Source organism: Corythoichthys intestinalis, chromosome 20 (genome assembly GCF_030265065.1).
Source record: "Corythoichthys intestinalis isolate RoL2023-P3 chromosome 20, ASM3026506v1, whole genome shotgun sequence".
NCBI classification, from domain to species: Eukaryota; Metazoa; Chordata; class Actinopteri; order Syngnathiformes; family Syngnathidae; genus Corythoichthys; species Corythoichthys intestinalis.
In genome coordinates, this window is record NC_080414.1 from 7,059,618 (window position 1) to 7,084,573 (window position 24,956).

The 24,956-nt window shown below is 37.2% G+C and overlaps 2 protein-coding genes across 4 annotated transcripts in view; one reads left to right on the forward strand and one right to left on the reverse strand.

The window, feature by feature from the left end:
* The window catches only part of shrprbck1r (sharpin and rbck1 related), a 37,408-nt gene extending 31,566 nt beyond the window's left edge, over positions 1 to 5,842 (reverse strand). Inside the window, exons 1-3 of one of the 3 annotated variants that reach the window (XM_057824891.1) lie at positions 5,217 to 5,842; positions 1,708 to 1,882; positions 1,410 to 1,475 (exon numbers count right to left, since the gene is read on the reverse strand). In XM_057824891.1, coding sequence (XP_057680874.1) covers positions 1,410 to 1,475; positions 1,708 to 1,882; positions 5,217 to 5,495 — 520 coding nt within the window. In that variant the 5' untranslated portion in view covers positions 5,496 to 5,842. The remainder of the gene's footprint in view (positions 1 to 1,409; positions 1,476 to 1,707; positions 1,883 to 5,216) is intronic. The other 2 variants (XM_057824893.1, XM_057824894.1) reach the window with 2 other exon arrangements.
* Positions 5,843 to 13,129: 7,287 nt separating this feature from the next.
* prlh2 (prolactin releasing hormone 2) lies at positions 13,130 to 24,956 on the forward strand. Its single transcript, XM_057825072.1, has 4 exons — positions 13,130 to 13,164; positions 13,290 to 13,343; positions 22,811 to 22,971; positions 24,633 to 24,956. Exons 1-4 carry the CDS (start codon positions 13,130 to 13,132, stop codon positions 24,836 to 24,838), a joined length of 456 nt encoding a protein of 151 aa, XP_057681055.1. The 3' UTR covers positions 24,839 to 24,956.

Consider the following 24,956-nt stretch of genomic DNA (forward strand, 5'->3'; position numbering starts at 1 on the left):
ATGTTGGATTGCACAATACTGTAATTTTTGCTTGAAATACTTATGTAAAATGAACGATAACTGCCCGTTTTTTGCTTTCAACTAACAATCTATACCGTTTTGCGTTCAAATCTGAAGAAATTTGGCGATTTAAGCATGTATTTACAATAATTTTCAACTTAAAAAGCTCTTTGTTTCATGACAGCCGCCATGTCGAGTTACACAATACTACAAATTTTGCTTGAAATATTTAAGTGAAATGAACGATAATTGCTCGTTTTTTGCTTTTAACCAAGAATCTAGACTGTTTTACGTTCAAATCTGTAGAAATTCCGCAATTTAAGCATTTATTTACAAGAATGCTTCACTAAGAAAGCTCTTTGTTTCGTGACGGCCACCATTTTTGGTTGCACAATACCGTGACCTTTGCTTGAAATATTTACGTAAAATGAACGATAACTGCCCGTTTTTTGCTTTTCACCAAGAATCTAGACTGTTTTCCGTTCAAATCTGTAGAAATTCCGCAATTTAAGCATCTATTTACAAGAATTTTCAACTTAAAAAGCTCTATGTTTCGTGACGGCCGCCATGTTGGATTGCACAATACCGTGACCTTTGCTTGAAATATTTACGTAAAATGAACGATAACTGTCGGTTTTTTGCTTTTAATCAGGAATCGAGACTGTTTTACGGTCAAATCTGTAGAAATTCCGCAATTTAAGCTTTTATTGATTAGAACTTTCAACTTAAAAAGCTCTATGTTTTGTGACGGCAGCTATGTTGGATTTTGTATCTCAACACAATAGCGGAATTCAACCTAAATAAATTGTGATTGTATACAGAAAAATGAAAATTTTGCTTTTGTTGAGTAAAATTAAGTTGATTCTGCATGCTTTCCTCAAGTATTAAGTTTCTGATCTGAAAATTGAGTGATTTATTAGCTGTGGAAAACTTGCTATTTTGCTAAAAGTTGCTATTTTGGGCCAAAACTTATATGATGTTAAATATTACTAAATATAAATAAATAAATAAATATTACTATTGATCCTGAAAATATAGGTGACTATCTCTGCATTTGGTGATGTGTGTGCATCCAGCATAAAATTTGAGAATTTTTAAGCCATTTTAAGTTTTGTTGTACTTGTATAGAAAAATAATCGGGATTTTATTAGGGAATGACTTTGAATTTTTTTATGTCGGCGCTCATGGAGACTCATATATGCCTAAGGGAGCTTCCTTTTTTTGGTTTTGGGTCGCTAACGGCTTTGGTTTTGACAGTATATGAATTTTACGTTTTTGAAAATAGGCCCCCTACGGATCCGCCCCAAGCCCCATCAACTGATCGTGAAGTCTATGGCATGGAATTTAAATGAAATTACTTGGATGAATGAGAATTTTCAGATACATGATTGAAAATGTTCTGTACACACCTAATCGCGACAATGATGAGGTGTTCTCGAGTTCGAGAATTTCTTCGTTATCGTATACAGCTGCTGCTGAGAGAGAGAGACAAAAAAAAATGAGGACAAACAAATCCTGCCATTATAAGTAACTGGACATATTTGAATAGAAACCGTATTTTCCACTGTTTAACCAAACACCTCTACAAATCATAGCCGCCAAACCTTATAAAGTGGCTATGATCCAGGGAACATTTGAGTTCTTAAATTGCAGGAAAAGAACTGAATGCAATGCAAGTTATCAACGTAAAAAACAAGGGTGACTGACCTTTGTGTGCTTCAGCCAGTGATGTCATTATTACAGTTGCCCACTGCTGGGCCTCCTGCTCACAGCGAAAGTTGAAACTGATACTATCATGTGGAGCCGCTGCCAGACTCAACTCATGGCATTTTGGTGTTTTCACGTCATAATTCATAGAACTCAAGTCATACTCTGCAATAGTCTGGAGAAAGAGAAGGAAAAATTAGAAGAAGCCTGATCCAAGATGGAGTCATATTACTCTTTTAGTAAGTACATTAGCATGATACATTCACCCTATTTATTCCGCGCTGTACAATCAGGGACAGCGGCGTCCATTTGATGTCTGTGGGCCTTACAGTTTGTTGTACTCGTCATAAAGACGTCATTTTTGGCCAGTATATAGACGAATAGTAATTTTTTCATTCAACACCAAATGGCAGCACTGTCGCATCGTACGTAACTAAATGAGTTTTCCCGAGGCAACAGAAAAAAATCCAGTCCAAGTTCGCGTTAGTGCCCACCATTTATAGCCTCTCTCTGCTGGAGTCATCAATTTTCATCACAATTATATTGCAAACATGGCATAAAAACGACAAGACAGGGGTAGAAGAAGGTGTGCAGCACCAGGAGAAGACCGTCCAGTCCGTAGGAGGCGAGCACAAGCAGTAAATTATGCCGACTCTGATGAGGAGTCTCCAGAAAAAGGGAACAAGGATTCAAAGGAAGAGGAGTTGGTCAACAATGGCACTGAACCCCTCAAAGAAGCTAATAAAAATATTGCCATTTATCATAAACGTATCAAAGATCCAGTTACATTAGATAAGATTTGAGCCCTCCAGCACTTACTGCTGAATCAATAACATCTTGTATTATTGCCCATGTAAACAATTTCTGTTTGTAGCCTGCTAAAATCCATTAGAAACCTAAAAATACATACAAAAATTATGCGATTACATTATTATATTACTTTTATATGATACTTATGTGTGTATTTGAAAATACAGTGTGAAAATGTCTATTCGTAAGCAATAGAATATTTTTTTCACTTTTCAGATTGACCACCTGCTAGGGCCAAAATTCCATGCAGGGCCAGGGCAAGAGGTAGATCCAGAGGCATGAACAGACAGACCCCTCCCAGATGTAGAAGATGAAGTTTCATTTCATTGAAATGAATTGAAAATCAGATTTTTCAAGTTTCATGACAATGTTGTCTATTGTTTACAGACTATTGTCGAAAAGTGCAGTTTTCAGAATGTAAATTACTCCGTGCTCAAGCTCTTATCAGCTACTTATCAGTTGTCAAAACCTTACTGAGATTTATAGTAGTGCTGCAACGATTAATCGATTAACTCGAGTAATTCGGTTAGAAAAAAAGCTTTGAATCAAATTTTGCTGCTTCGAGTATTCGTTGAATTAGAGTGGCGTTGTAATGGTATGTTTTGAAAGCATTTAGTTTTATTGGTTTGATACACTGCCCTCGAGTGGCAACAGTGATTATGACATAACTCATTTAACACGGCTGAACCCAGCTGCTCCCTGTTAAGACCAACATAAGGTAACTTTTTATTTGAGTTAATTTTTTTAATGCATTCGGAATTTAGTTCGTAGGTATATTTAGCCGGATATTGTGGGAACAGGTGTTTGAATGATTTGTTAAGAGCATTTAAAAAAAAAAAAAGTTAGCATTTTATAGCATTTAAGCTAGCGGACTTTTGCTATGCAAATTAGCCAATTGTTCTCTTGTTGTACTTAGATCCTCATTTATTTATTTTTAGGAAAATGCAATTCTGCATACTTTGAAGAAACACTTGGGAATTTTAATTTGTACTTGCATTCAATGCTCTTTTGAAAGTGATTCGAATTAAATTCTGCTGCTTCGAGTATTAGTTTAATTTAATGTGGCTTTGTAAATGGTTTGTTTTGAAAGTGTTTGCATTTAGCTTTATTGATTTGGATCGATACACTGCCATTTAGTCTGCCTCATTTCAAATGGCTGAATCCATCTGCTCCCTGTTAAGACCAACATAAGCTAAAATTTTGTTTGAGCTAAAGTTGTTGTTTTTTTTTAATGCATGCGTAATTTAGTTAATAGGTATATTTAGCTGTTTTTTGTGGGAATATGTGTCAGAACCATTTGTTAAGAGCATTATTAAAAAAGTTAGAATTTCATTGCATTTAAGCTAGCGGACTTTTGCTATGTAAGTTAGCCAATTGTTCTTTAGTTATACATAGATCATTTATTTATTTTTCTATCCTGTTTGAGGCTCAGCTGAGGTATTTAATTTTTTTATGTTCTTTATCCGAAAACTCGATTATTCGAACTAAATAGTTCATGGATTAATCGACTACTGAAATAATCGATAGCTGCAGCCCTACTAACTAGGGCTGTCAAAATTATCAAGTTAACGGGCGGTAATTAATTTTTTAAATTAATCACGTTAAAATATTTGATGCATTTAACGCACATGCCCCGCTCAAAAAGATTAAAATGACATCACAGTGTCATTTCCACATTGTTACTTGTGTTTTTTGGTGTTTTGTCGCCCTCTGCTGGCACTTGGGTGCGACCGATTTTATGGGTTTCAGCACCCATGAGCATTGTGTAATTATTGACATCAACAATAGCGAGCTACTGGTTTATTTTTTGAAAATTTTACAAACTTGATTAAAAGGAAAACATTAAGAGGGGTTTTAATATAAAATTTCTATAACTTGTAATAACATTTATCTTTTAAGAACTACACGTCTTTCTATCCATGGATCGCCTTAACAGAATGTTAATAATGTTAATTCCATCTTGTTGATTTATTGTTATAATAAACAAATACAGTACTTATGTGCAGTATGTTGAATGTATATATCCATTTTGTGTCTTATCTTTCCATTCCAACAATAATTTACAGAAAAATATGGCATATTTTATAGATGGTTTGAATTACGATTAATTAATTTTTAAGCTGTGATTAACTCGATTAAAAATTTTAATCGTTTGACAGCCGTAGTTAAAACTTTTGACATATTCAAAAATGTGAAAACTTGGGGAAAACGTTCATGACATCATCTTTTAATGATGTAGGAATAAAAATATGAACAAGGCATGTTTGAATTTTTTTTTTTTTTAGTTTATAAGTACTCATAGAAAAATCAACCCCTAATTTCACAAAAAAATGCTTAGTGTTTAAAGTTTTACTTTCTGTTTAAGGAGAGCTGACACACCCAATCCTTGTAATTTTCACCTCGTCAACAGTTCTCTTTACATAAGATAAAAATAGTTCCAAGAACTTTAGGTCGATATTACGACATAAAATGCAAGAGGCGAAGTTCGGTTCTTACATGATAAAGAAGTTAAATCAAGAATTTACACGTGAACCCATTCAAAAACTTTTAAATTGTGAACTTAAATAACAAAGGTGGAATTTGCCTTTTGACATTGACAGGCACTTTGTTGACATTTCATCTTAGACGCAGTCGTATTCAAGGCATTCAGTCCACAAACCTCGATTTAAACCCACTTTTACCGGTTTCCCCAAACTCACCACGCAACGACCATTCTCGTTGCAGTCTTGGAGCGACAGACGGAATTCCCCGGACTCCCCCGGGTCCATACTGAGCTGAAGGCGAAGGGACTCGTTGCCAGCTCCCGGAACACGAAGCTGTCTAATACCAGAGTGGCACAACGACACCCGAACTGACATGAGAACGGTTTGACAGTTGGGTCCAGGTTGTGACGCTCCATTATAATCGACGTGCGGAGGAAACGCGCGCCGATTCGTCATGACACTGGCGGCGGTATAACCGCCTGACCTCAGTGACATCGTGTCAAGGGACACATTTAGAAAAGAGACACGAACAGAACGGGGTCCGGTTTTGTTTCCACTTTAAACGTTGTTGCTCCAAGTATCAATCAGCTCTTCCAGTCATATCACTACCTTACCGACAACAGGAAGCAAGTGCGTGGGCTGTCAAATGTCAGTATCTCGAACCCCAAACGGTCTCTTCCTTGACTATAGATTGTGGCTCCTTTGGCAACACATTGGCCTTTGAACCCTCGCTGAAGACATTACAAACTGTGAAACAATTTCATCAGAGAAGCTTGTTTCGATTCGACGGTCATCAGCTACTTGTCTCGTCTTCTTCGGCTTGTTTACTTGGCGGGACAAGGTCAACTGTGCATACTGCGCTCTACCGGTGCGGTGTGGAACTACAACTTCAGATATAATGGCCAGAGCCGTATAAAGAGAGTCGCGACACTCTGTGATGTCGCCGCAGATGGTCACGTGGTCGCCGTAGGGTGTGGGTAGTTCCAGAGCCGTATCAAGAGAGTCGCGACACTCTTTGATGTCACCGCCTGGGAGTTCTAGTTCCAAGCACAAGCAGCGCTGTAGTGGTTTTCAATGAAACTGACAGCGGTAATTGCGACATTTATGGGAAAATGGATAAAATCTCGTATCTAAGTAGTAGTTTGATTTTGTCATTGCATTATAACATATATTTAAAGGCTAGTTTTACATTTGGAGCGGTAAGGCGACAGACAGCTGTTACACAGAAGGGAACTTTCCCATGTGGAGTGAAAGTTTCATGCTTGTGTCAGCATTTGCACAAGAAATCGACTTTTACATTTAAAATGCAAGATTTAGGTTTTCTTTTTTCACAACAAGAACACGGTTTTTCCAGAGACGTCTGGATTTCCTCATTTGTTTCTACATCCGACGACATGCTCGAAATTAGGGTGACCATATTTTGATTTCCAAAAAAGAGGACACTCAGCCCGGGCTCAAGATACTTGAATTTTACTCGAAGTTCACTCAAAGAAGCCTATGTCACTTTATATATATATATATATATATATATATATATATATATATATATATATATATATATATATATATATATATGCAGACCCATGGAAATGTAGTCCAGTCAATAAACATACACACAGTAGGTTATGTGCCAACTAAACATTTTAGAAATTACTATAGCGACAAATGTCCTTGACAAATTGTTATTCCCATTCAATTGATATTCTCATTCAATGCTCTAGATTGTACACAAACAAAAACCGAAAAAAATTGACAAACAATTCAACCAGCATGTTTCCAAACGTAGCAGTTCAAAATTACGTTTCCCATAATGCCTAGCGTGGTTTAGCTTACTGATAGCTGAGACAAAAATCAAACTTTGGTACAAAAGTTTACAATCATCGGCAGCGCAATGATGCGACATCAAACGGGATTTTACAGTCAAAGCTCCGACAGAAGTCATCAGTTGCCATTAAATACGTATTTATCGTAAAAAAACTTAGCAACTGGGCAGGCGTCGTGGCCAAATCGTCAACCCAATAGATGGTGGTAATGCCTCAAGATAGGGGTAAACTGCCAACAAAAACAAGAAGAAGAACTCATTCCCTCCCTTCTAGTAGGAGCCATGTCAACTGCCAGTGAAAAATCATAAAAACCGGACATTTTTATGAATTTATAAAACCCGCCCGGACGACGAGGATACAACGTGAAAGTAGGACTTGTCCGGGCATAACAGGACGTTTGGTCACCCTACTCGAAATACGACATGACAGCACCGCAGACGAACGCACGGCGGATTTTCTTGTGTGAGAAATCACAGGTTTCAAAAAGGTTGGTACAGGTGGTGACACAAGTTCGTCTACAAAACACTTAATGGCCTTGGACCAAAATACACGCTTGATTTGTTAGATTCCTATGAAACATCTAGACCTCTAAGGTCATCTGGAACCGGTCTCCTGTATGTAAGGTCATCTGGAACCGTTCTCCTGTATGTTCCAAGAACAAGAACCAAGCAGGGTGAGGAAGCATTTAGTTATTATGCTCCTCACCTCTGGAACAAGTTACCTGAAGGTCTGAAGTATGCTCAAACTGTTACCTCCTTTAAATCAGGGCTAAAAACGCTTTTGTTTAGCACTGCATATCCATGTCTATATAGTTCCATCTATTTGCTTTCTATTCCTCTTATGCTTTATCTCCATTGCTGATTTCAGTTATTATCAGTAGTAGTAGTATGTAGTAGTATCATTATTATTATCATTTATTTATTTTATATTCCGTGATTAAATGCGATTTATATGTATAATTTTATTTCTTGTTTCGATTGTATTTGTGTTTACGTTCTATTGTTTTAATGCGATTTTTAAGGTCTTCATGTGATGTAAAGCACTTTGAATTGCCTTGTGTTGAATTGTGCTATATAAATAAATTTGCCTTTGCCTTACTCTTACTTGAGTAGATTTTTTGGCTACTCTACCCACATCTGGCTATAACTATGCTATAAATATGCAATAACTATGCTATTACTATGCTATGCTATACACTACACAATACACTATACACACTTATACTTATTACCACTATATTACCGTATTGGCCCGAATATAACACGGTGTTTTTTGCATTGAAATAAGACTGAAAAAGAGGGGGTCCTCTTGTATTCGCGGTGTAGACATTATACCCATTCATGATGCTAGATGGCGCCAGATATCATTGAAGCGATGTTCTGTCATGATAGATCTCAGCTACCCTCCCCATTCACGACGCTAGATGGCGCCGGATATCATTGAAGCGATGTTCTGTCATGACAGATCTCAGGTTCTCTCAAGTTTTACCACTTTGCAATTTTTTATTGCAGTGTTTTTCCTGATTCAGATTTGTTTCAAGACTACAGTTACAGTTAGACTTCACTTTGATGGTTAATGCAGTTATTGCAAATTTGTTGTTTTATCACAATAGATTGGTTTATTTACATTTCAAAAACAAGAAGCCATTCATTTACGAATGTGATTGCACTTTAGTTTACATATTTAAATGTTCAGATATTACGATTTGAATGAGGAAAAATAACATGCTTTTTCTCTCAAATATATTGTTATAATCATTTGTTTCGGAAGTACTGTAATTATTTTCTGTATAAAAATTAATTTGGTGTTCAAAAAGTCTTTTTTTCAAACTTAAATCTTGAAAAAGAGGGGGTCGTCTTATAATCAGGGCCGTCTTATATTCGGGCCAATACGGTACTACTACTACTATTTTACTATACTATACCATACTTATAACTTATAATATAACTGCTATTACTACACTATGCTATAACTACTATTACTACACTACAGTCCACTACACTATACTAATGTAGACATAAGCTATTGTTATTTTTTTCCTCACATGTCCGAAATAAAGAGTAATTAATTTATAAATCACCAAACAAGTTACACTTCTATTGTTGTTTACTTCAAACCCACCACACGAGGGCAGCAAATATTTGACACAAACAAAATTCTTTGATGATAACTTTTTTATTTCAGGGGGAAAAGCAAACAAAAAAAACATTGACGCTAATTTCTAATGTAATGCTTTTAAATTTTATGATCGTAGAAGGTCATTATTTATCTAAACACAGTAATGATGAATTTCAAAATCTAGTAAAAACACTCTAAGTGGATACATTTACTTTTTTTTTTGTAAATGCTTAGCTAAAATCTGAATGAAGTCCGTATTGACCATTTACTTGAAACATTTTTGTTCAGGTATGAGGATGAGCCAAACATGGTCAACAAGCCCACGCCATGTTTCGGACACAATTTATGAGTCAATTAACAAAATATACTGTAGCAGGTACAAGGAATGAGTAAGAGCATGCAGGTTTGGTCTGGCCGAGTTGTGAATCACTCGCCTTAGAAGGTTTTCTCAATCAATAGTGCATTTCTCAATGGCTTGGAGCAATAGTGGAATGATGTTCATGTACATGGACATGACACTCCAATTCACAATTTCCGAACTGGAATCAATCTGTAACGTTATATATAAAAGAGATGTGAGAATCTCACGCTGATGCAGTTGTCTATTTCATGATACCATGCTGTGACTTCGCAGGTCTCATCTGTGGTGCCATTCAAAGGTGAGGTCATTCAATCAGGTACAAATGACACATTGTTGTTTTTCAAGAGGCAAACCAGACATCAAGCAGTAAGGAACTGTAGAAAAAGTCTTCAAATTGAACTATTTTTAGTTTCTGTAAAAATGTTAATGATTTGGAACTTAAGAAATAGAAAAAAAGACAGAAGTCGATGGGAAAGCTTTCGCGAAAATTGGCAGAACAACAAAAGATAGAAAAAGTTACTGTAATTTTCGCACTATAAGGTGCACCTGATTAACCCGCCACCCATCAAATTTGACACGAAAACGACATTTGTTCATAGATAAGCCGCGCTAGACTATAAACCGCAGCTGTCCTCACTGTATTATGGGATATTTACACAAAAATAGATAACACTTTATATGACAGGGGCATCATGCGACTGTCATAAGACCAAATGAACCACCATGAAGCTTTGAACCAATTGGCTGCAAAGCTTAATTGCTTCAGGAAGCTTCATTTTGGCCATCACTGCTCCCTTGGGGGAGACACCTCTGCTGCCACCTGCTGTCAACCCACATGCCTCCTGGCATGCATTGCAGCGCTACAGCTATATCTAACGATCAAAATTCATGTTCTGTGCTAATTATTCCTTCAGTTACTATTCCAGTTGTTTAATTAATTGCTAGTTATGGTAACACTATTTGACAGTGGTGCAATAAGACTGTCATTAAACAATCATAATTATGACACAACACTGTTATGAGCATTAATGAATGCTTATAACTGATATCATTTAGTGCTATCCGGCAAATTATCTCCCTTTTGAATAGATGTAAAAGATCTGAGCTGGACATAAATGGAGTTAGTAACATAATTTGCTGGATGACACTTAATGACATCTGTCATAAGCCTTCAGTTATACCCATGATAGTATCATGTCATAGTTATGACAGTCTTATGACGCTGCTGTCAAATAAAGTGTTACCTATTAACCCAACAAATCAACAAATAAGCCGCACTGGACTATAAGCCGCAGGATTCAAAATGAAGGAAAAAAGTACTGGCTTTTAAGAGTGTCATACAACCGTCATAATTATTAAATGACACTATCATGGGCATTACTGAATGTTTATGACAGATGTCATACGGCAAATTATGCCACTAACTCCATTTATGTCCAGCTCGGATATTTTACATCTATTCAAAAGTGAGATAAGTTGCCGGATAACATTAAATGACATCTGTTATAAGCATTGATTAATGCTCATGACAGTGTCATGTCATAATTATGATTGTCTAATGGCAGTCTTATGGCGCCACTGTCAAATAAAGTGTTACCAAAGACCATAACTAGCAGTTATTGAAACAACTGGAACAGTAACTGAAGAAATAATTAGCACGGAACATGAATTTTGATCGTTATTTATATCTGTAGCACTGCAATGCATGCTAGGAGGCATTTTGGACAACAGCAGTGTCGAGAGCAGGTGGCAGCAGAGGTTGACTGTCTACCCCAAGGAATCAGTGATGGCCAAAATGAAGCTTATTGAAGTAATGAAGCTTCGAATCAATTGACTGCAAAGCTTCATTGCTCCCCCAAGGGAGCAGTGATGGCTAAATGAAGCTTCTTGAAGCAATGGAGCTTTGAACCAATTGACTGCAATACATGCTAGTGCTAACGCTATGCTAATGACAACACAATGCTAACGCTACAAGTCAGTGGGTGAAAGTCACACAGCACAGACCTTTAAAGTGCATATGACAGGATAAAAAAGTCTTAAATAGCATTATTATGTAAATTACGATTCAAGACGAGACGATTCAATTATATACAACAATTTGGCAAAGCGTAGATGACGAGAAATTAGTCTCTTATTCTGCTGTTTGGCCCCTCCCTGTCATTATAGTGGTCTAGCGTCCCCAACAGAAGGATGACGTCGGCAGGGTCATGGTTTTATCTGATTTAGAATTCAGCCCATTGAGGGGAAATTATTCAGAATGAGGAAAATGTGACGAAGAGAGCCGCAAAATGTCATTGTTTCAATCTCTCTACGCCAATATTTTTACAGGATATTCTTTTTTTCTATGTATTTTCCCCCAATTGCTAAATAAATGGTATGGTCATGACAAATAACAGTCTTGTGCTAAACGGAATATCAAATATTAAAAATGCATTTTATGCCACCGTAGTTAGTCCAACTTTTGTCATTTCCCTGCCCCGGCTTCAGAGAGCGTAAACAAACCAGGAGGCGTGACAGCTAGCCGACATTCTAACCCGAACCGAGTGATGTTTCAAAGTCTTTGATGCGAAAAATCACACAAAACTACCCCGAATCATGTCACACTTGGCGGGGTTGTCGATTGTCTTCACCGATCGGCAAGCTGCCCGGCGGCGAGCAACTTACAGCTCGTCGTTCCACTGCTGTGGGCAGGAGAGCTCGTTTGCCACATGGTCAACACGAATGTGGCCTAAATTAATGCAGTGAAAGAGCGGCGTGCAGTTGTTGTGCAGCTAACATGGCAGAATGTGTCTGAGGAGAACTTTTCTACATGTCCGCCCATGATCAAACGTAAGTAAATAGTCCTTTATTTTGACAATGTTTGTTGTGTTTACTTTCTAATCGCTGTACTCGCGGCCATTTTTAACACAAAGTTGCAATTTCTGATGGGGTGGAAAAATTGACAGAACACTAGGCACGCGAAGAGGGCAATAAGCCGAGTATAGTGCACTTGTTTTGGCCATTCTCTGAGGGGGAAGGGAGTTTTGACACCCAAAAAGGGTCACACGCCTCTCCGCAGCAACAATTTTCTGCAGCACATTTGGTTGGTGTGATGCGAAAAAAAAAAAGAATTAATCCGCAAAATCAGCTGAATCCGCAGTCCATCTGCATGCTATAAAGCAATGCTGTATTGTGAGATGCTGACCCGGGTGATGTCACATTCGCATTCCTCTTCAAAAATCGAAGTTATTCATTTTCATGGCGCGGGATTCAAAAAAATGAAAAAATATATCGATCGCTTCCACACACATCTAAGTGGTCCATTTCATTCAGGAGCATAAAATACAGCGTGTAATATGAAATAAACATTCTTTTTTGTGTCACAGGCACTATGGGGCAAAACATTACCGCTTTTGTCCATCGGCGTCGCTAAAATCGACCAAAACTGAAAAGATACCGAGTGTTTCTGTAATTTTAAAAGTAAATAATGAATAAATAAAAATTTTAAAGTCACACAGTGACTGTTTTAGGCCTTCATGCCTGACCCTAGGTCATGTATTTAAATGTGCATTGTTCTGGAACAGAGGAGTACTTTCCATTCAGTAGTCACTAAGATCATAAAATAGTCATCTGTCCTAAAACTGATTGTGTCCTGCCATGCCCCTGGCAATCAAAACGATTGATGACAGCCCCATGAAAAAGACGCCCACCACGGTTGTGGATCACAGAGACGTACTCGAGGTGCCGGGTTTCCCCCATGTTGACTAATTTAAAGTTGTCTTCACGTCATCAACTTGCTGATGGACGCCTCTGCTGCGTGACGGACGGCAGGACGACTCAAAAAAGACATGTCCATTTGCAAAGGGTTTTCAGGAGTGGGAAGGTAAGGGCATGGAGGGGTGGGGGGATGCGTCCTCTGTGTGCGTGGTGGGTGCGTGTGTGTGTTTATTCATCATCCCGCAGGCACATGAGAAGCAGAGATATATAAGATGCTGGACACCTGAGTAGCTCTAACAACTACAGACCTCGCCTGCTGACCTCAGCCTCTTACCAAAGTTCAGGGTAAGCTTTATGTATTTATTGTTTTTATGAATAATGCGTCATTTAGTAAACATTTCAAAAGATTTTTTGGGGGTTTCGGTTCATTGATATTCTTTTGTATCATATTTCATGTTACTGTTTTTATACAATATTGAATATAATTCAACAGCATTATTTAAACAGATTTAAAAAATAATCCCATTGTTATGCTTGTTTTTGTTTTTGTACAATCCTTGGGAAATACTCAATTATTGCTCACATGTTGGTAAGACAGCAGCCATAAAAAAAATACATGAATAAAAATTGCTGTAGTTAGTTAGTTTTAACCCTTAAATACCTGCAACATGGAGCAATTATCAGAGAATCCCAAAATTAATTAAAAAAAGGTCCTAATGAAACCTTTTTTCAAATTTGTAAAAAGAAAAGTCAAAATGAATATGTGTGATAAGCGCTCTAATATCTATAACCCTTGCTAAATCCTGTTTTTTTTTTCTCATGGAACCTGCAAATGCATGTGTTGACTTGGATCCATCTTTTTTTTTTTTTCAAAAAGAAATGTCAAAACTGAATTAGTCTCAAAATCATGAAATTCTAGGTGTATCACATGTGATACAATTGCCAATAAAGGGTTAAGCTTTTAGTTGTAAGCATGTTGTATTGTTTAAAAACAAAAAAATGGTGTCATTTTTGCATGGTCAGAACAAAAGTCTGTTACACTGCAGATTAGTAATGACTTAATTAAATTATTTTTCTTAAATCTAGTCAAATAATTTTCTCCATGTTTTGAGTGTTAGTTGACAGATTAATGGGTCAGACTACTCCATTTACTTAAAGTAAATGCATTACTAATTGTTCTTATCAAGCCCATACATCTAAAAGTTGGTCATTTTTCACCTAAATTAAGCTTTCAAATATTTTTTTTTAACAATACCTGTTCTTGAATTAAGAACATTTCTGACATTTCAAAGCTTTTTACGATTAAATATACTAATTTATTGCTTAAAATAAGTCTGTTAAGATTGTTTTCCGCTAGCTATTTTTCTTTTCTAGACAAGAAATCTAGGCGCGTGAAATTCACTTCAAGCACAGGCAGATAATTTTACTTATTTCTAGTAGATTTACATTGAAAACAAGGGAATTTAACTTGTTTTAAGGATGTGTGGTTTTTGCAGTGTACTAATTTCAATTAAAGATCTGTTTAACCCTCTCAAGATTGCAGATTTGCAACAAATAAATGCTAATCACCTCATTAATGCACTTTTTTTTTTTTTTAATTCACAAGTACCATTTTTTCCTGTTATCAAAATTTAATTTGAGCTTAATGTGTAAATGATCAAAAGATTAAACAAAGAAACATCTTAAATTGGGTTCTCTTGTATACACTGCAAAAACACATCTGGTTAAAACGAGTTAAAATCCCTTGTTTTCGGTGTAAATCTGCTAGAAATAAGTGAAATTATTCATCAGAGCTTCAAGGACATTTTACTCAGATATCTTGAAATAAGAAAAATAGCTGAAAATACGCTTAACATACGGAGCCCAAAAGGGGACGTGGAAGAAGGAAAAAAAAACAGAGGCAAAAAAAAGTTGACATAAAAAAAAAAGTGGCCCTAAAGGGACACAGAAGATTTTTCCTCTGTCAAGAAAAAACAAAACAAAAAAAAAAAACCGGAAGTGACAAAAAAAAAGGGTCGAAGGAATTTTTTTTTTTTTTTAACATCGAAGCAAAAAAAAAAAAAAAAAAGTTAACATTGAAGCATAGACTTGATAACGATATTGACCGGTCAGATTCCACCTTCACTGCACCACACCTTCAAGTAGGGGGCCATCCCACAATCTGCTTCAGTTATTCGCAGTGACACATGCAGCGATTCAATGCCGGATTTAGGTTGAAAAAATACGAAAGCTGCCGATCCTGATATTTCCCGATCCGATTGCTTTTTTTTTTTGCTCCCGATTCAATTCCAATCATTCCCCATAATTTTTCCCGATCATATACATTTTGGCAATGCATTAAGAAAAAAATGAATAAAACTCGGACGAATATATACATTCAACATACAGTACATAAGTACTGTATTTGTTTATTATGACAATAAATCTTCAAGATGGCATTTACATTATTAACATTCTTTCTGTGAGAGGAATCCACGGATAGAAAGACTTGTGACTTTGTATATTGTGACTAAATATTGCCATCTAGTGTATTTGTTGAGCTTTCAGTAAATGATACTGTAGTCATGCCCAAATGCATGATGGGAAGTGGAACCATGACTGTGCATAGTGCTACCAATTGATATACCTTCTCTGTGTTGGCAAATAACATAAGGTGTTAAGATAAAGATCAATTGCTACCTTGCTTCCCCACATTGCTTCCCATGATATTTGTAATCGTAGGGAGAGGGATTGTAAGGTTTTAGCCAATTACAAAAAGGCTCCGAAGGCTGCCAAAATTCACTCTACTCATTTTACGCTGCCTTTTATTTCTCTATACAGGTAAAACGGCACCATTACAGATTGCGCGCGACAATGCGTGAGTGGGTCGTGCAGCGCATGTATTAATTGCGTTAAATATTTTAACGTGATACATTTTTTGAAAAATTAATTACCGCCGTTATTAGGATAAATTTGATAACCCTACCTTAAGCCTAAACTAATGACTCTGGAAGAGTGAAACATATTATGTCTGTAACGTTAAATACAATTAGAAAACGATTTAATAAAAAAAAAAAAAAAAAAAAAATATATATATATATATATATATATATATATATTAAAAAAAGGCATAGCCGATATTTTTTTGCCAATTCCGATACTTTGAAAATGACGTGATCGGACCCGATCGATCAGTCGATCGGACATCTCTAGTAATTATTATATTTTTCGTTGTTTCACAAGAATTTTTAACGTAAAAAGCTCTTTGTTGTAATGCTGCCGCCACATTGTCGAACAGACTAGCATCATTCTTCGACATATTTACGTAAAATAAATGCTTACTGCCAAGTTTTTTTGCTCTTTTAACAAAGAATCGAGACTTTTTTACGTTCATATCTATAAAGAATTCAGGGAATTTTAAGCATTTATTCACAAGAATTTTCACCGGAAAAGCCCTGTTTACATAAGGCGGCCGCTACATTGACTAACAGACTAGCATCGTACTTCGACATATTTACGCTAAATAAATGCTAACTTTATTTATTTTTTTGCTTCAACAGAAAAAAAATCTTCTGTGGTACTTTTTTTTCCCCCCTCTTTTTTTTTCCTTCTTCCATATCTTCTTAGGGGCTTGGTATTAACTTATTTTAAGCAATATATGAGTATAAATAATCTTTGTTTGTCATAAATGTTCTTAGCTCATGAATAGGTATTTTTCAAAACATTATTTGAAAACAATTTTTTCTTGATTTAGGTGAAAAATGATCAATTTTTAGATTGTATGGGTTTAATAGGAAGCAATAGTAATATTTACCTAAAGTAAGTGGAATAATCTGACGCTTAAATGTGTTAACTAGTCTTTAACATGATGGCGAAAATTATTTGACTACATTTACAAAATAAGACGCTATAAATTTGCAGTGTATACAGAGGGGTAGTAACGCGTTACATTTACTCCGTTACATTTACCGTAATTTTCGGACTATAAACCACTACTTTTTTCCTCCTCATTTTGAATCCTGGGGCTTATAGTCCAGTGCGGCTTATTTGTTTATTTATTTGGTTTAATAGGTAACATTTTATTTGACAGCGGCGACATAAGACTGCCATAAGACAGTCATAATTATGACATGACATTATCATGGGCATGAATGAATGCTTATGACAGATGTCATTAACAGTGCTGGGAATAATGCCGTTATAAATAACGCTGCTACATAACGGCGTTATTTTTTCAGTAACTGGGTAATCTAACTAATTATTTTTTCCGCCGTTACAACGCCGTTACCGTTACTGACGGTCAAAAGCGGTGCGTTACTTACTTTGAATAAATTGAAGGAACTACCAGCCGTAGCGAGTCTACTCTGCTCTGTTTATTTGTCATCCAAGACTTGGGGTGCGTTCAGGTTCATGGCAATGAAAATAGTAAACACACATAGCCTACCTCTGCAAGAACGATGGAGTTGCCGTTTGATACGGTCATAATGTGCAAGTCCTGCACCCATCCGCAGCAAAACTGTTCGTAGCTTTGTAGCGATTTGTAATTTCGGAATCACTGATGAGTTTAGTAACATACACCAAACAATAAATACAGCAGAATGTCCATTTCCCGTAATTGTGGAAGCCCGTCGACATCTCTACTCCATTTGCTTGCTCGTAAGGGTAAACATTGTTCACATCCTTAAGTTTGATCACATATCTGTTCTTCGCCTTAGTAACAAGTTTGTCTCTTTATCGAACTGGCAAGTTAAAGTTTAATGTCCCGTGAGCCAGACCTGCTTCCAATATGGCTGCGTTGTAGTGAAATCTCACGTGATCCCCCATTCTGTGACTTAAACGCTCGAGCCTAACAGCGCACGTACTCCAGAGCCGGTGTTTTCACACACAAACCGGAACAGCGCGTGCGGCAAAAACACACACGCAAAACAGATGCAGAGGGATATGATGGCAGAGCATTTAGAGGAAAACTTTACGAGGTAGAGATATAAACACTATTTCAAGTTGGTCGAAACTAAAGGAAAGAACGTGCATGTAAAGTGTAATTTTTGTCCCGGGGCAAAGCTTTTGTCGACATCTGTGGTAAGCAATTCAAATCTGTTTATTTTTGTTGCACTTCAAATGTAGGATAAATCTGTTGCTGGTGAGGTGCAATAAATATTACAATATTACAACTACCTTTCTGTTCTTCTCTATTCAACTGACTCGAATACTGCTCAGAAAATTTCAAATTCTTTGACATACAACAACTTCTTTTTAAAGTAACCGAAATAGTTACTTTCCTTGATAATTAGTTACTTTTACTATAGAGTAATTCAGTTACTAACTCAGTTACTTTTCGGAAGAAGTAGTGAGTAACTATAACTAATTACTTTTTTAAAGTAACGTGCCCAACACTGGTCATTAAGTGTCACCCGGCAAATTATGTCACCACCTCCATTTATGTCCAGCTTGGATGTTTTACATCCATTCAAAAGGGAGATCATTTGCCTGATGACACAAATTGACACTTGTCATAAGCATTCATTAATGCTCATGGCAGTGTCATGTCATAATTATGATGGTCTTGTGACAGTTTTATGGCGTCACTGTCAAATAAAGTGTTACCAAATTCCTTAACTAGCAATGAATGAAACAACTAGAACAGTAACTAAATAAATAATTAGCACAGAAAGTGAATTTTGATTTGTTATTTACATCTGTAGCGCTGCAATACATCCTAGGAGGCATGTTGGACAACAACAGTGTTGACAGCAGATGGCAGCAGAGGTTGACTGTCACCCCCAAGAGAACAGTGATGGTCAAATTCAGGCTTTTTGAAGCAATGAGTGGCGATTCATTCGGTCTTGTGACAGTCTCATGATGCCACTGTCAAATTTAGTGCTACCGGTTAATATCCTTTGGTGTAAATATCCCATAATACAGTGAGGACAGCTGCGGCTTATAGTCCAGTGCGGCTTATCTATAAACAAATGCCATTTTTGTGTCAAATTTGGTGGGTGGCGGCTTATAGTCAGGTGCGCCTTATAGTGCGAAAATGACAATACTTGAATAACTTTCTGAGAAAAATGTACATATAAGTAGGGCTGTCAAACGATTAAAATTTTTAATCGAGTTAATTACAGCTTAAAAATTAATTGTAATTAATCGCAATTCAAACCATCTATAAAATATGCCATAATTTTCTGTAAATTATTGTTGGAATGGAAAGACACAAGACTGATATATACATTCAACATACGGTACATAAGTACTGTATATGTTTATTATAACAATAAATCAAAAAGATGGCGTTAACATTATTAACATTCTGTTAAAGCCATCCATGGATAGAAAGACTTGTAGTTCTTAAAAGATAAATGTTAGTACAAGTTATAGAAATTTTATATTAAAACCCCTCTTAATGTTTTCGTTTTAATAAAATTTGTAAAATTTTCAATCAAAAAATAAACTAGTAGCCCGCCATTTTTTATGTCAATAATTACACAATGCTCATGGGTGCTGAAGCCCCTAAAATCAGTAGCACCCAAGCGCCAGCAGAGGGCGACAAAACTCCCAAAAACACAAGTAACAAGTGGACATTGCACTGAGCATTCATTTTAATCTGTTTGAAGGGCATGTGCGTTAAATGCGTCAAATATTTTAACGTGATAAATTAAAGACAATAATTACCGCCCGTTAACGCGATAATTTTGACAGCCCTACTTATAAGAGTAGCTTTACCATGCCATACTTTTTACTTTTACTTGAGTAGATTTGTGAAGAAGAAAAGGTAACCTTACTCTGCTAATTTGGGCTGCACTAGAGTCGCTATTTTTTTTTTCTCTCTTTGTTTTTACTTGCACAATGGCTCACCCAATCAGACGCAGCAACAGTAATCACAAACCTCCATTATAGCAATTAGACGTAACAATACAGATACATCGCTACACACACAAAACAAGCTTGCAGTCCAGTCTTATGATCCCATCGATGTTCTAACATCATGATTTCCATGTCTATTTTTTCAGTCGGAGTTCAACCATTCTGGCATATTTTTAGCCTAATGTGGTCATCTAATAGGTTATAGTATCAAAATAATAACAGTTCATATACACTGCTAGCCAAAAGTATTGGCAATTCTGCAATTCAGTTAGATAACGCTCAATTCCTCCCAATTTCAAATGCTTTGGTAGCAATATCTTTAGTTATTTTGCTTGTGATGAAAAAACACAAAAGAGATTGGGAATTTTAAAAAAAATCATTATCATTTTACATAAAACTCCAAAAATGTGCCGGACAAAAGTATTGGGACCCTCAGCCTAATAATTGATAGCACAATCTTTAGACAAAATAACTGCGAACAACCGCTTCCGGTATGCATCAATGAGTTTCTTACAATGATGCTCTGCTGGAATTTTAGACCATTCTTGTTTGGCCAACTGCTCCAGGTCTCTGAGATTTGAAGGGTGCCCTCTCCAAACTGCCATTTTCAGATCTCTTCAGATGTGTTCTATGGGATTCAGGTCTGGACTCATTGCTGGCCACTTTTGAAGTCTCCAGTGCTTTCTCTCAAACCATTTTCTAGTGCTTTTTGAAGTGTGTTTTGGGTCATCGTCCTGCTGGAAGACCCATGACCTCTGAGGGAGACCCAGCTTTCTAACACTGGGCCCTACATTGTTCTGCAAAATTCGTTGGTAGTCTTCAGACTTCATAATGCCATGCACACGGTCAAGCAGTCCAGTGCCAGAGGTAGCATAGCAACCCCAAAACATCAGGGAACCTCCACCATGTTTGACTGTGGGGACCGTGTTATTTCTTTAAAGGCCTTGTTTTTTATTCCTGTAAACTATGTTGATGCCTTTCCCAAAAAGCTTCTTTTGTCTCATCTGACCAGAGAACATTCTTTTTGGCAAACTCCAGGCTGGCTTTTTATGTCTTTGGGTCAGAAGTGGGGTCTTCCTGGGTATCCTACAATAGAGTCCCTTTTCATTCAGACGCCGACGGATAGTACGGGTTGACACTGTTGTACCCTCGGACTGCAGGACAGCTTGAACTTGTTTGGATGTTAGTTGAGGTTCTTTATCTTTCGTTGAAATCTCTCGTCAATTTTTCTTTTCCGCCCACTTCTAGGGAGGGTAGCCACAGTGCCATGGGCTTTACACCTATTGAGGAAACTGCGCACGGTAGACACAGGAACATTCAGGTCTTTGGAGATGGACTTGTAGCCTTGAGATTGCCCATGCTTCCACACAACTTTGCTTCTCAAGTCCTCACACAGTTCTTTGGTCTTCTTTCTTTTCTCCATGCCCAATGTGGTACACATAAGGACACAGGACAGAGGCTGAGTCAACTTTAATCCATATTAACTGGCTGCAAGTGAGTGTGATTTAGCTATCGCCACCGCCTGTTATGTGCCACAGGTAAGTAACAGGTGCTGTTAATTACACAAATTACAGAAACATCACATGATTTTTCAAAGGGTGTCAATACTTTTGTCTGGCCCAGTTTTGTGGAAAATGATAATGATTCCCCCCCCCATTTTCTTTTGTGTTTTTTCAATGTAGGCAAAAAACATGAAGATATTACTACCAAATCATTTGTAATTTCAATCATTTTCTGGGATAATTGAGCATTATCGGACAGAATTGCAGGGGTGCCAATACTTTTGGTCAGCAGTGTAGTTAGCTAGGATCGTGACCCTAGTGAGGATAAGTGGGTGGGAAAATGAATGGATGAAATATAATGTGGTACACACAAGGACACAGGACAGAGGTTGAGTCAACTTTAATCCATTTTAACTGGCTGCAAGTGGGATTTCGTTTTTGCCAATGCTTTTGTCCCGTTCATTTTTGGAGTTTTGTGTAAAATGATTATATATCTATATATATATATATATATATATATATATATATATTTTTTTTCCCTTTTCATTCTCTTTTGTGTGTTTTTTTTTTATTGCAAGCAAAATAAATGAAGATATTACCCCCCAAAACATTTGCAATCATTTTCTGGGAGAAATTGAGCACTATCTGACAGAATTGCAGGGGTGCCAATACTTTTGGTCAGCAGTTTAGTTAGCTGGGATCGTGACCCAAGTGAGGATTAGCAGCTGGGAAAACGAATGAATGAAAGTTAATGTGGTACACACAAGGACACAGGACCAAGGTTGAGTCAACTTTAATCCATTTTAACTGGCTGCAAGTGTGATTTAGTTATTGCCAATATTTTTGTCCGGTCCATTGTTGGAGTTTTGTGTAAAATGGTTATGATTTCCCCCCATTCTCCTTTTTTTTCCCTTTTTTTTTCCATTGGAAGCAAAATAAATGCAGATATTACTAACAAAGCATTTGTAATTGCAATCATTTTCTGGGAGAAATTGAGCATTATCTAAAAGAATTGCAGGGGCGCCAATACTTTTGGCCAGCAGTGTAGATGACCTTATGCGGAGAAAAAAATAGGCTATCGTTTAAAAAAATACGTAAAATAAGGAATTACTCCGTACTTGAGTAGTTTTTTTTCATAGAATACCTTTTTACTTGTACTTGAGTATATTTTTTGGATGACTACTTTTACTTGAACTCAATTAATATCATTAGAAGTAACGTTACTTTTACTTGAGTACAATTTTTGGCTACTCTACCCACCTCTGAGTGTAAGGTAAAAATATTCTGAATGAAACATAAGACATCAGTGTGGAAATAAATTGCATCTAAATTGTGTGCTAGCAAGTGTAGAGGACTTGATGATTTAGTCAGTAGATGTTCTCCCACTTGTTTAAACATGTGAGGTGCATAAAAGGTGACTGACCAGTTTCTTCGCCTTCCTTCCTGCAGTGCCTTTGACCGACTCCTCAGCATGTTGCCCTGGAAAGTTACCGATTTTCAGGCGAGAAGCGGGCTGCCTGCATCTCTGGCTCTTTTCCTCATCGTCCTTCTCTCCTCCTGCAGTTTAAGTAGCGCACACAGCACCACAGTGGAGCACGACTTCCACATTGTGCACAATGTGGACAACAGAAGTAAGCTGAAGTTGAACAAATTGGATCATATATAGTGGTATGAAAAAGTATCTGAACCTTTTGGAATTTCTCACATTTCTCCGTAAAATCCCCATCAAATGTGATCGGAACTTTGTCAAAATCACACAGATGAAAATAAAGCCCAACCATTTACAGGTTTTCATATTTTAATGAGGATAATATGCAAAAAAAACGACAGAAGATGGAAAAATAAGTAAGTGAACTATCACATCTAATATTCTGTGGCCCCACTGGCAGCAATAACTTCAACCAGACGCTTCCTGTAGCTGCAGATCAGTCTGACACATCGATCAATACTAATCTTGGCCCTTTCTTCTCTACAAAACTGCTGTAGTTCAGTCAGATTCCTTAGATGTCTGGCATGAACCACTCTCTTTAGGTCATGCCACAGCATCTCAATTGGGTTCAAGTCTGGACTTGGACTTGTATTTTGTTCTTCTGAGAGTTCATTTACTTCTGTGTTTTGGATCATTGCCTCTTTTTAGCTTCAACTGTCGATCAGACGGCCTCAGGCATTCGTGATAAACTTTTTCATTCATTATTCCATTAATGATTGCAAGTTGTTCAGGCCCTGAGGCAGCAAAACAGCCCCAAATCATGATGCTCCTTCCACCATGCTTCATGGCAGTGATGAGGTGTTGATGTTGGTGAGCTGTTCCATTTCTCCTCCATGCATGATGTTGTGTGTTACTCCCAAACAATTCAACTTTGGTTTCATCAGTCAAACAACAAAATATTTTGAGCAACAATGTTTTTTTTAGACAGCAGTGGCTTCCTCTGTGGAGTCCTCCCATGAACATCATTTTTGGCCATAGTTTTGCATATAGTTGATGTGTACACAGCGATATTGGACTGTGCCAGTGATTTCTGTAAGTCTCTAGCAGACACTCTAGGGTTCTTTTTTACCTCTCTGAGTATTTTGCGCTGAACTCTTGATGTCATCTTTGGTGGACGGCCACTCCTTGGGAGAGAAGCAACAGTGCCAACCTTTCTCCATTTGTAGACAACTTCTCTGACTGTCGATTGATGAACATCCAGACTTTTAGAGATGGTTTTGTATCCTTTCCCAGCTTTATACAAATCAACAATCTTGATCGCAGGTCTTCAGACAGCTCTTTTGGCCGAGCCATGATGCACATCCGACAATGCTTCGCATCAAGACAATTCTTACCAGGTGTGTGTTTTATAGTGGGCTGGGCACATTTAAACCACTCATCAGTGATTGGGCACACACCTGACCTAAAATGTTTGGTAAAAATTGGTTTCAATTGCTCTTTAAGTCTTCTAAGGCAGAGGGTTCTTTTTCTCCCTTCTGTCATTGTTTGCATGCTATCCTCATTAAAATATAAAAAAAACCTATAAATGTTTGGCTGGTTTTAGTTAAAGTAGACACTGTATTTTCATCTGTGTGATTTTGACAAAGATCAGATCACATTTGGTGATTTTATGCAGAAATGTGAGAAATGACTAAAGATTCAGATACTTTTTCATAGCATTGTATACAGTATACAATGTACTTGTTTGATAGCTGTTCAATGAAACTATTAAATGCAGTTTGTTCATACAGTATATATTAGTGCAGTACTAAAACCAATAATTCTAACTAATGCATAAAACTGAAGCACCTGCTTGTTGCCCAGGTCCGGAGATAGACCCCTTCTGGTACGTGGGTCGCGGCGTGAGACCCATCGGGCGGTTCGGAAAGCGACAGAACCGCATCGAGTCAATGGACGATGTGGAGATGCAGCCTGTCGTCCGGATGCTCGAGCTGCTCTTTAACAGTCTGCAGAACAAGGAGAACCTGGACAAGGTGCTGCATGGAGAGAACGGAGGCTGGCTACCATGACAACATGGATCCCTTCTTTACATCGACCAACAAAAACTCTCGTACATCCCATTGAGGCTTTGCTCTTTGTCCCTGGTGATTATTAATAAAAAACAAACTGCAAATGTATCTATGTGTA

Coding starts and splice junctions, on each gene's coding strand:
- prlh2 (XM_057825072.1), top strand. CDS start 13,130: ATGTCCATTTGCAAAGGGTTTTCAGGAGTGGGAAG. Junction 13,344..22,810: donor GCCTCTTACCAAAGTTCAGG/GTAAGCTTTATG, acceptor CCGACTCCTCAG/CATGTTGCCCTGGAAAGTTA. Junction 22,972..24,632: donor GCACAATGTGGACAACAGAA/GTAAGCTGAAGT, acceptor CTTGTTGCCCAG/GTCCGGAGATAGACCCCTTC.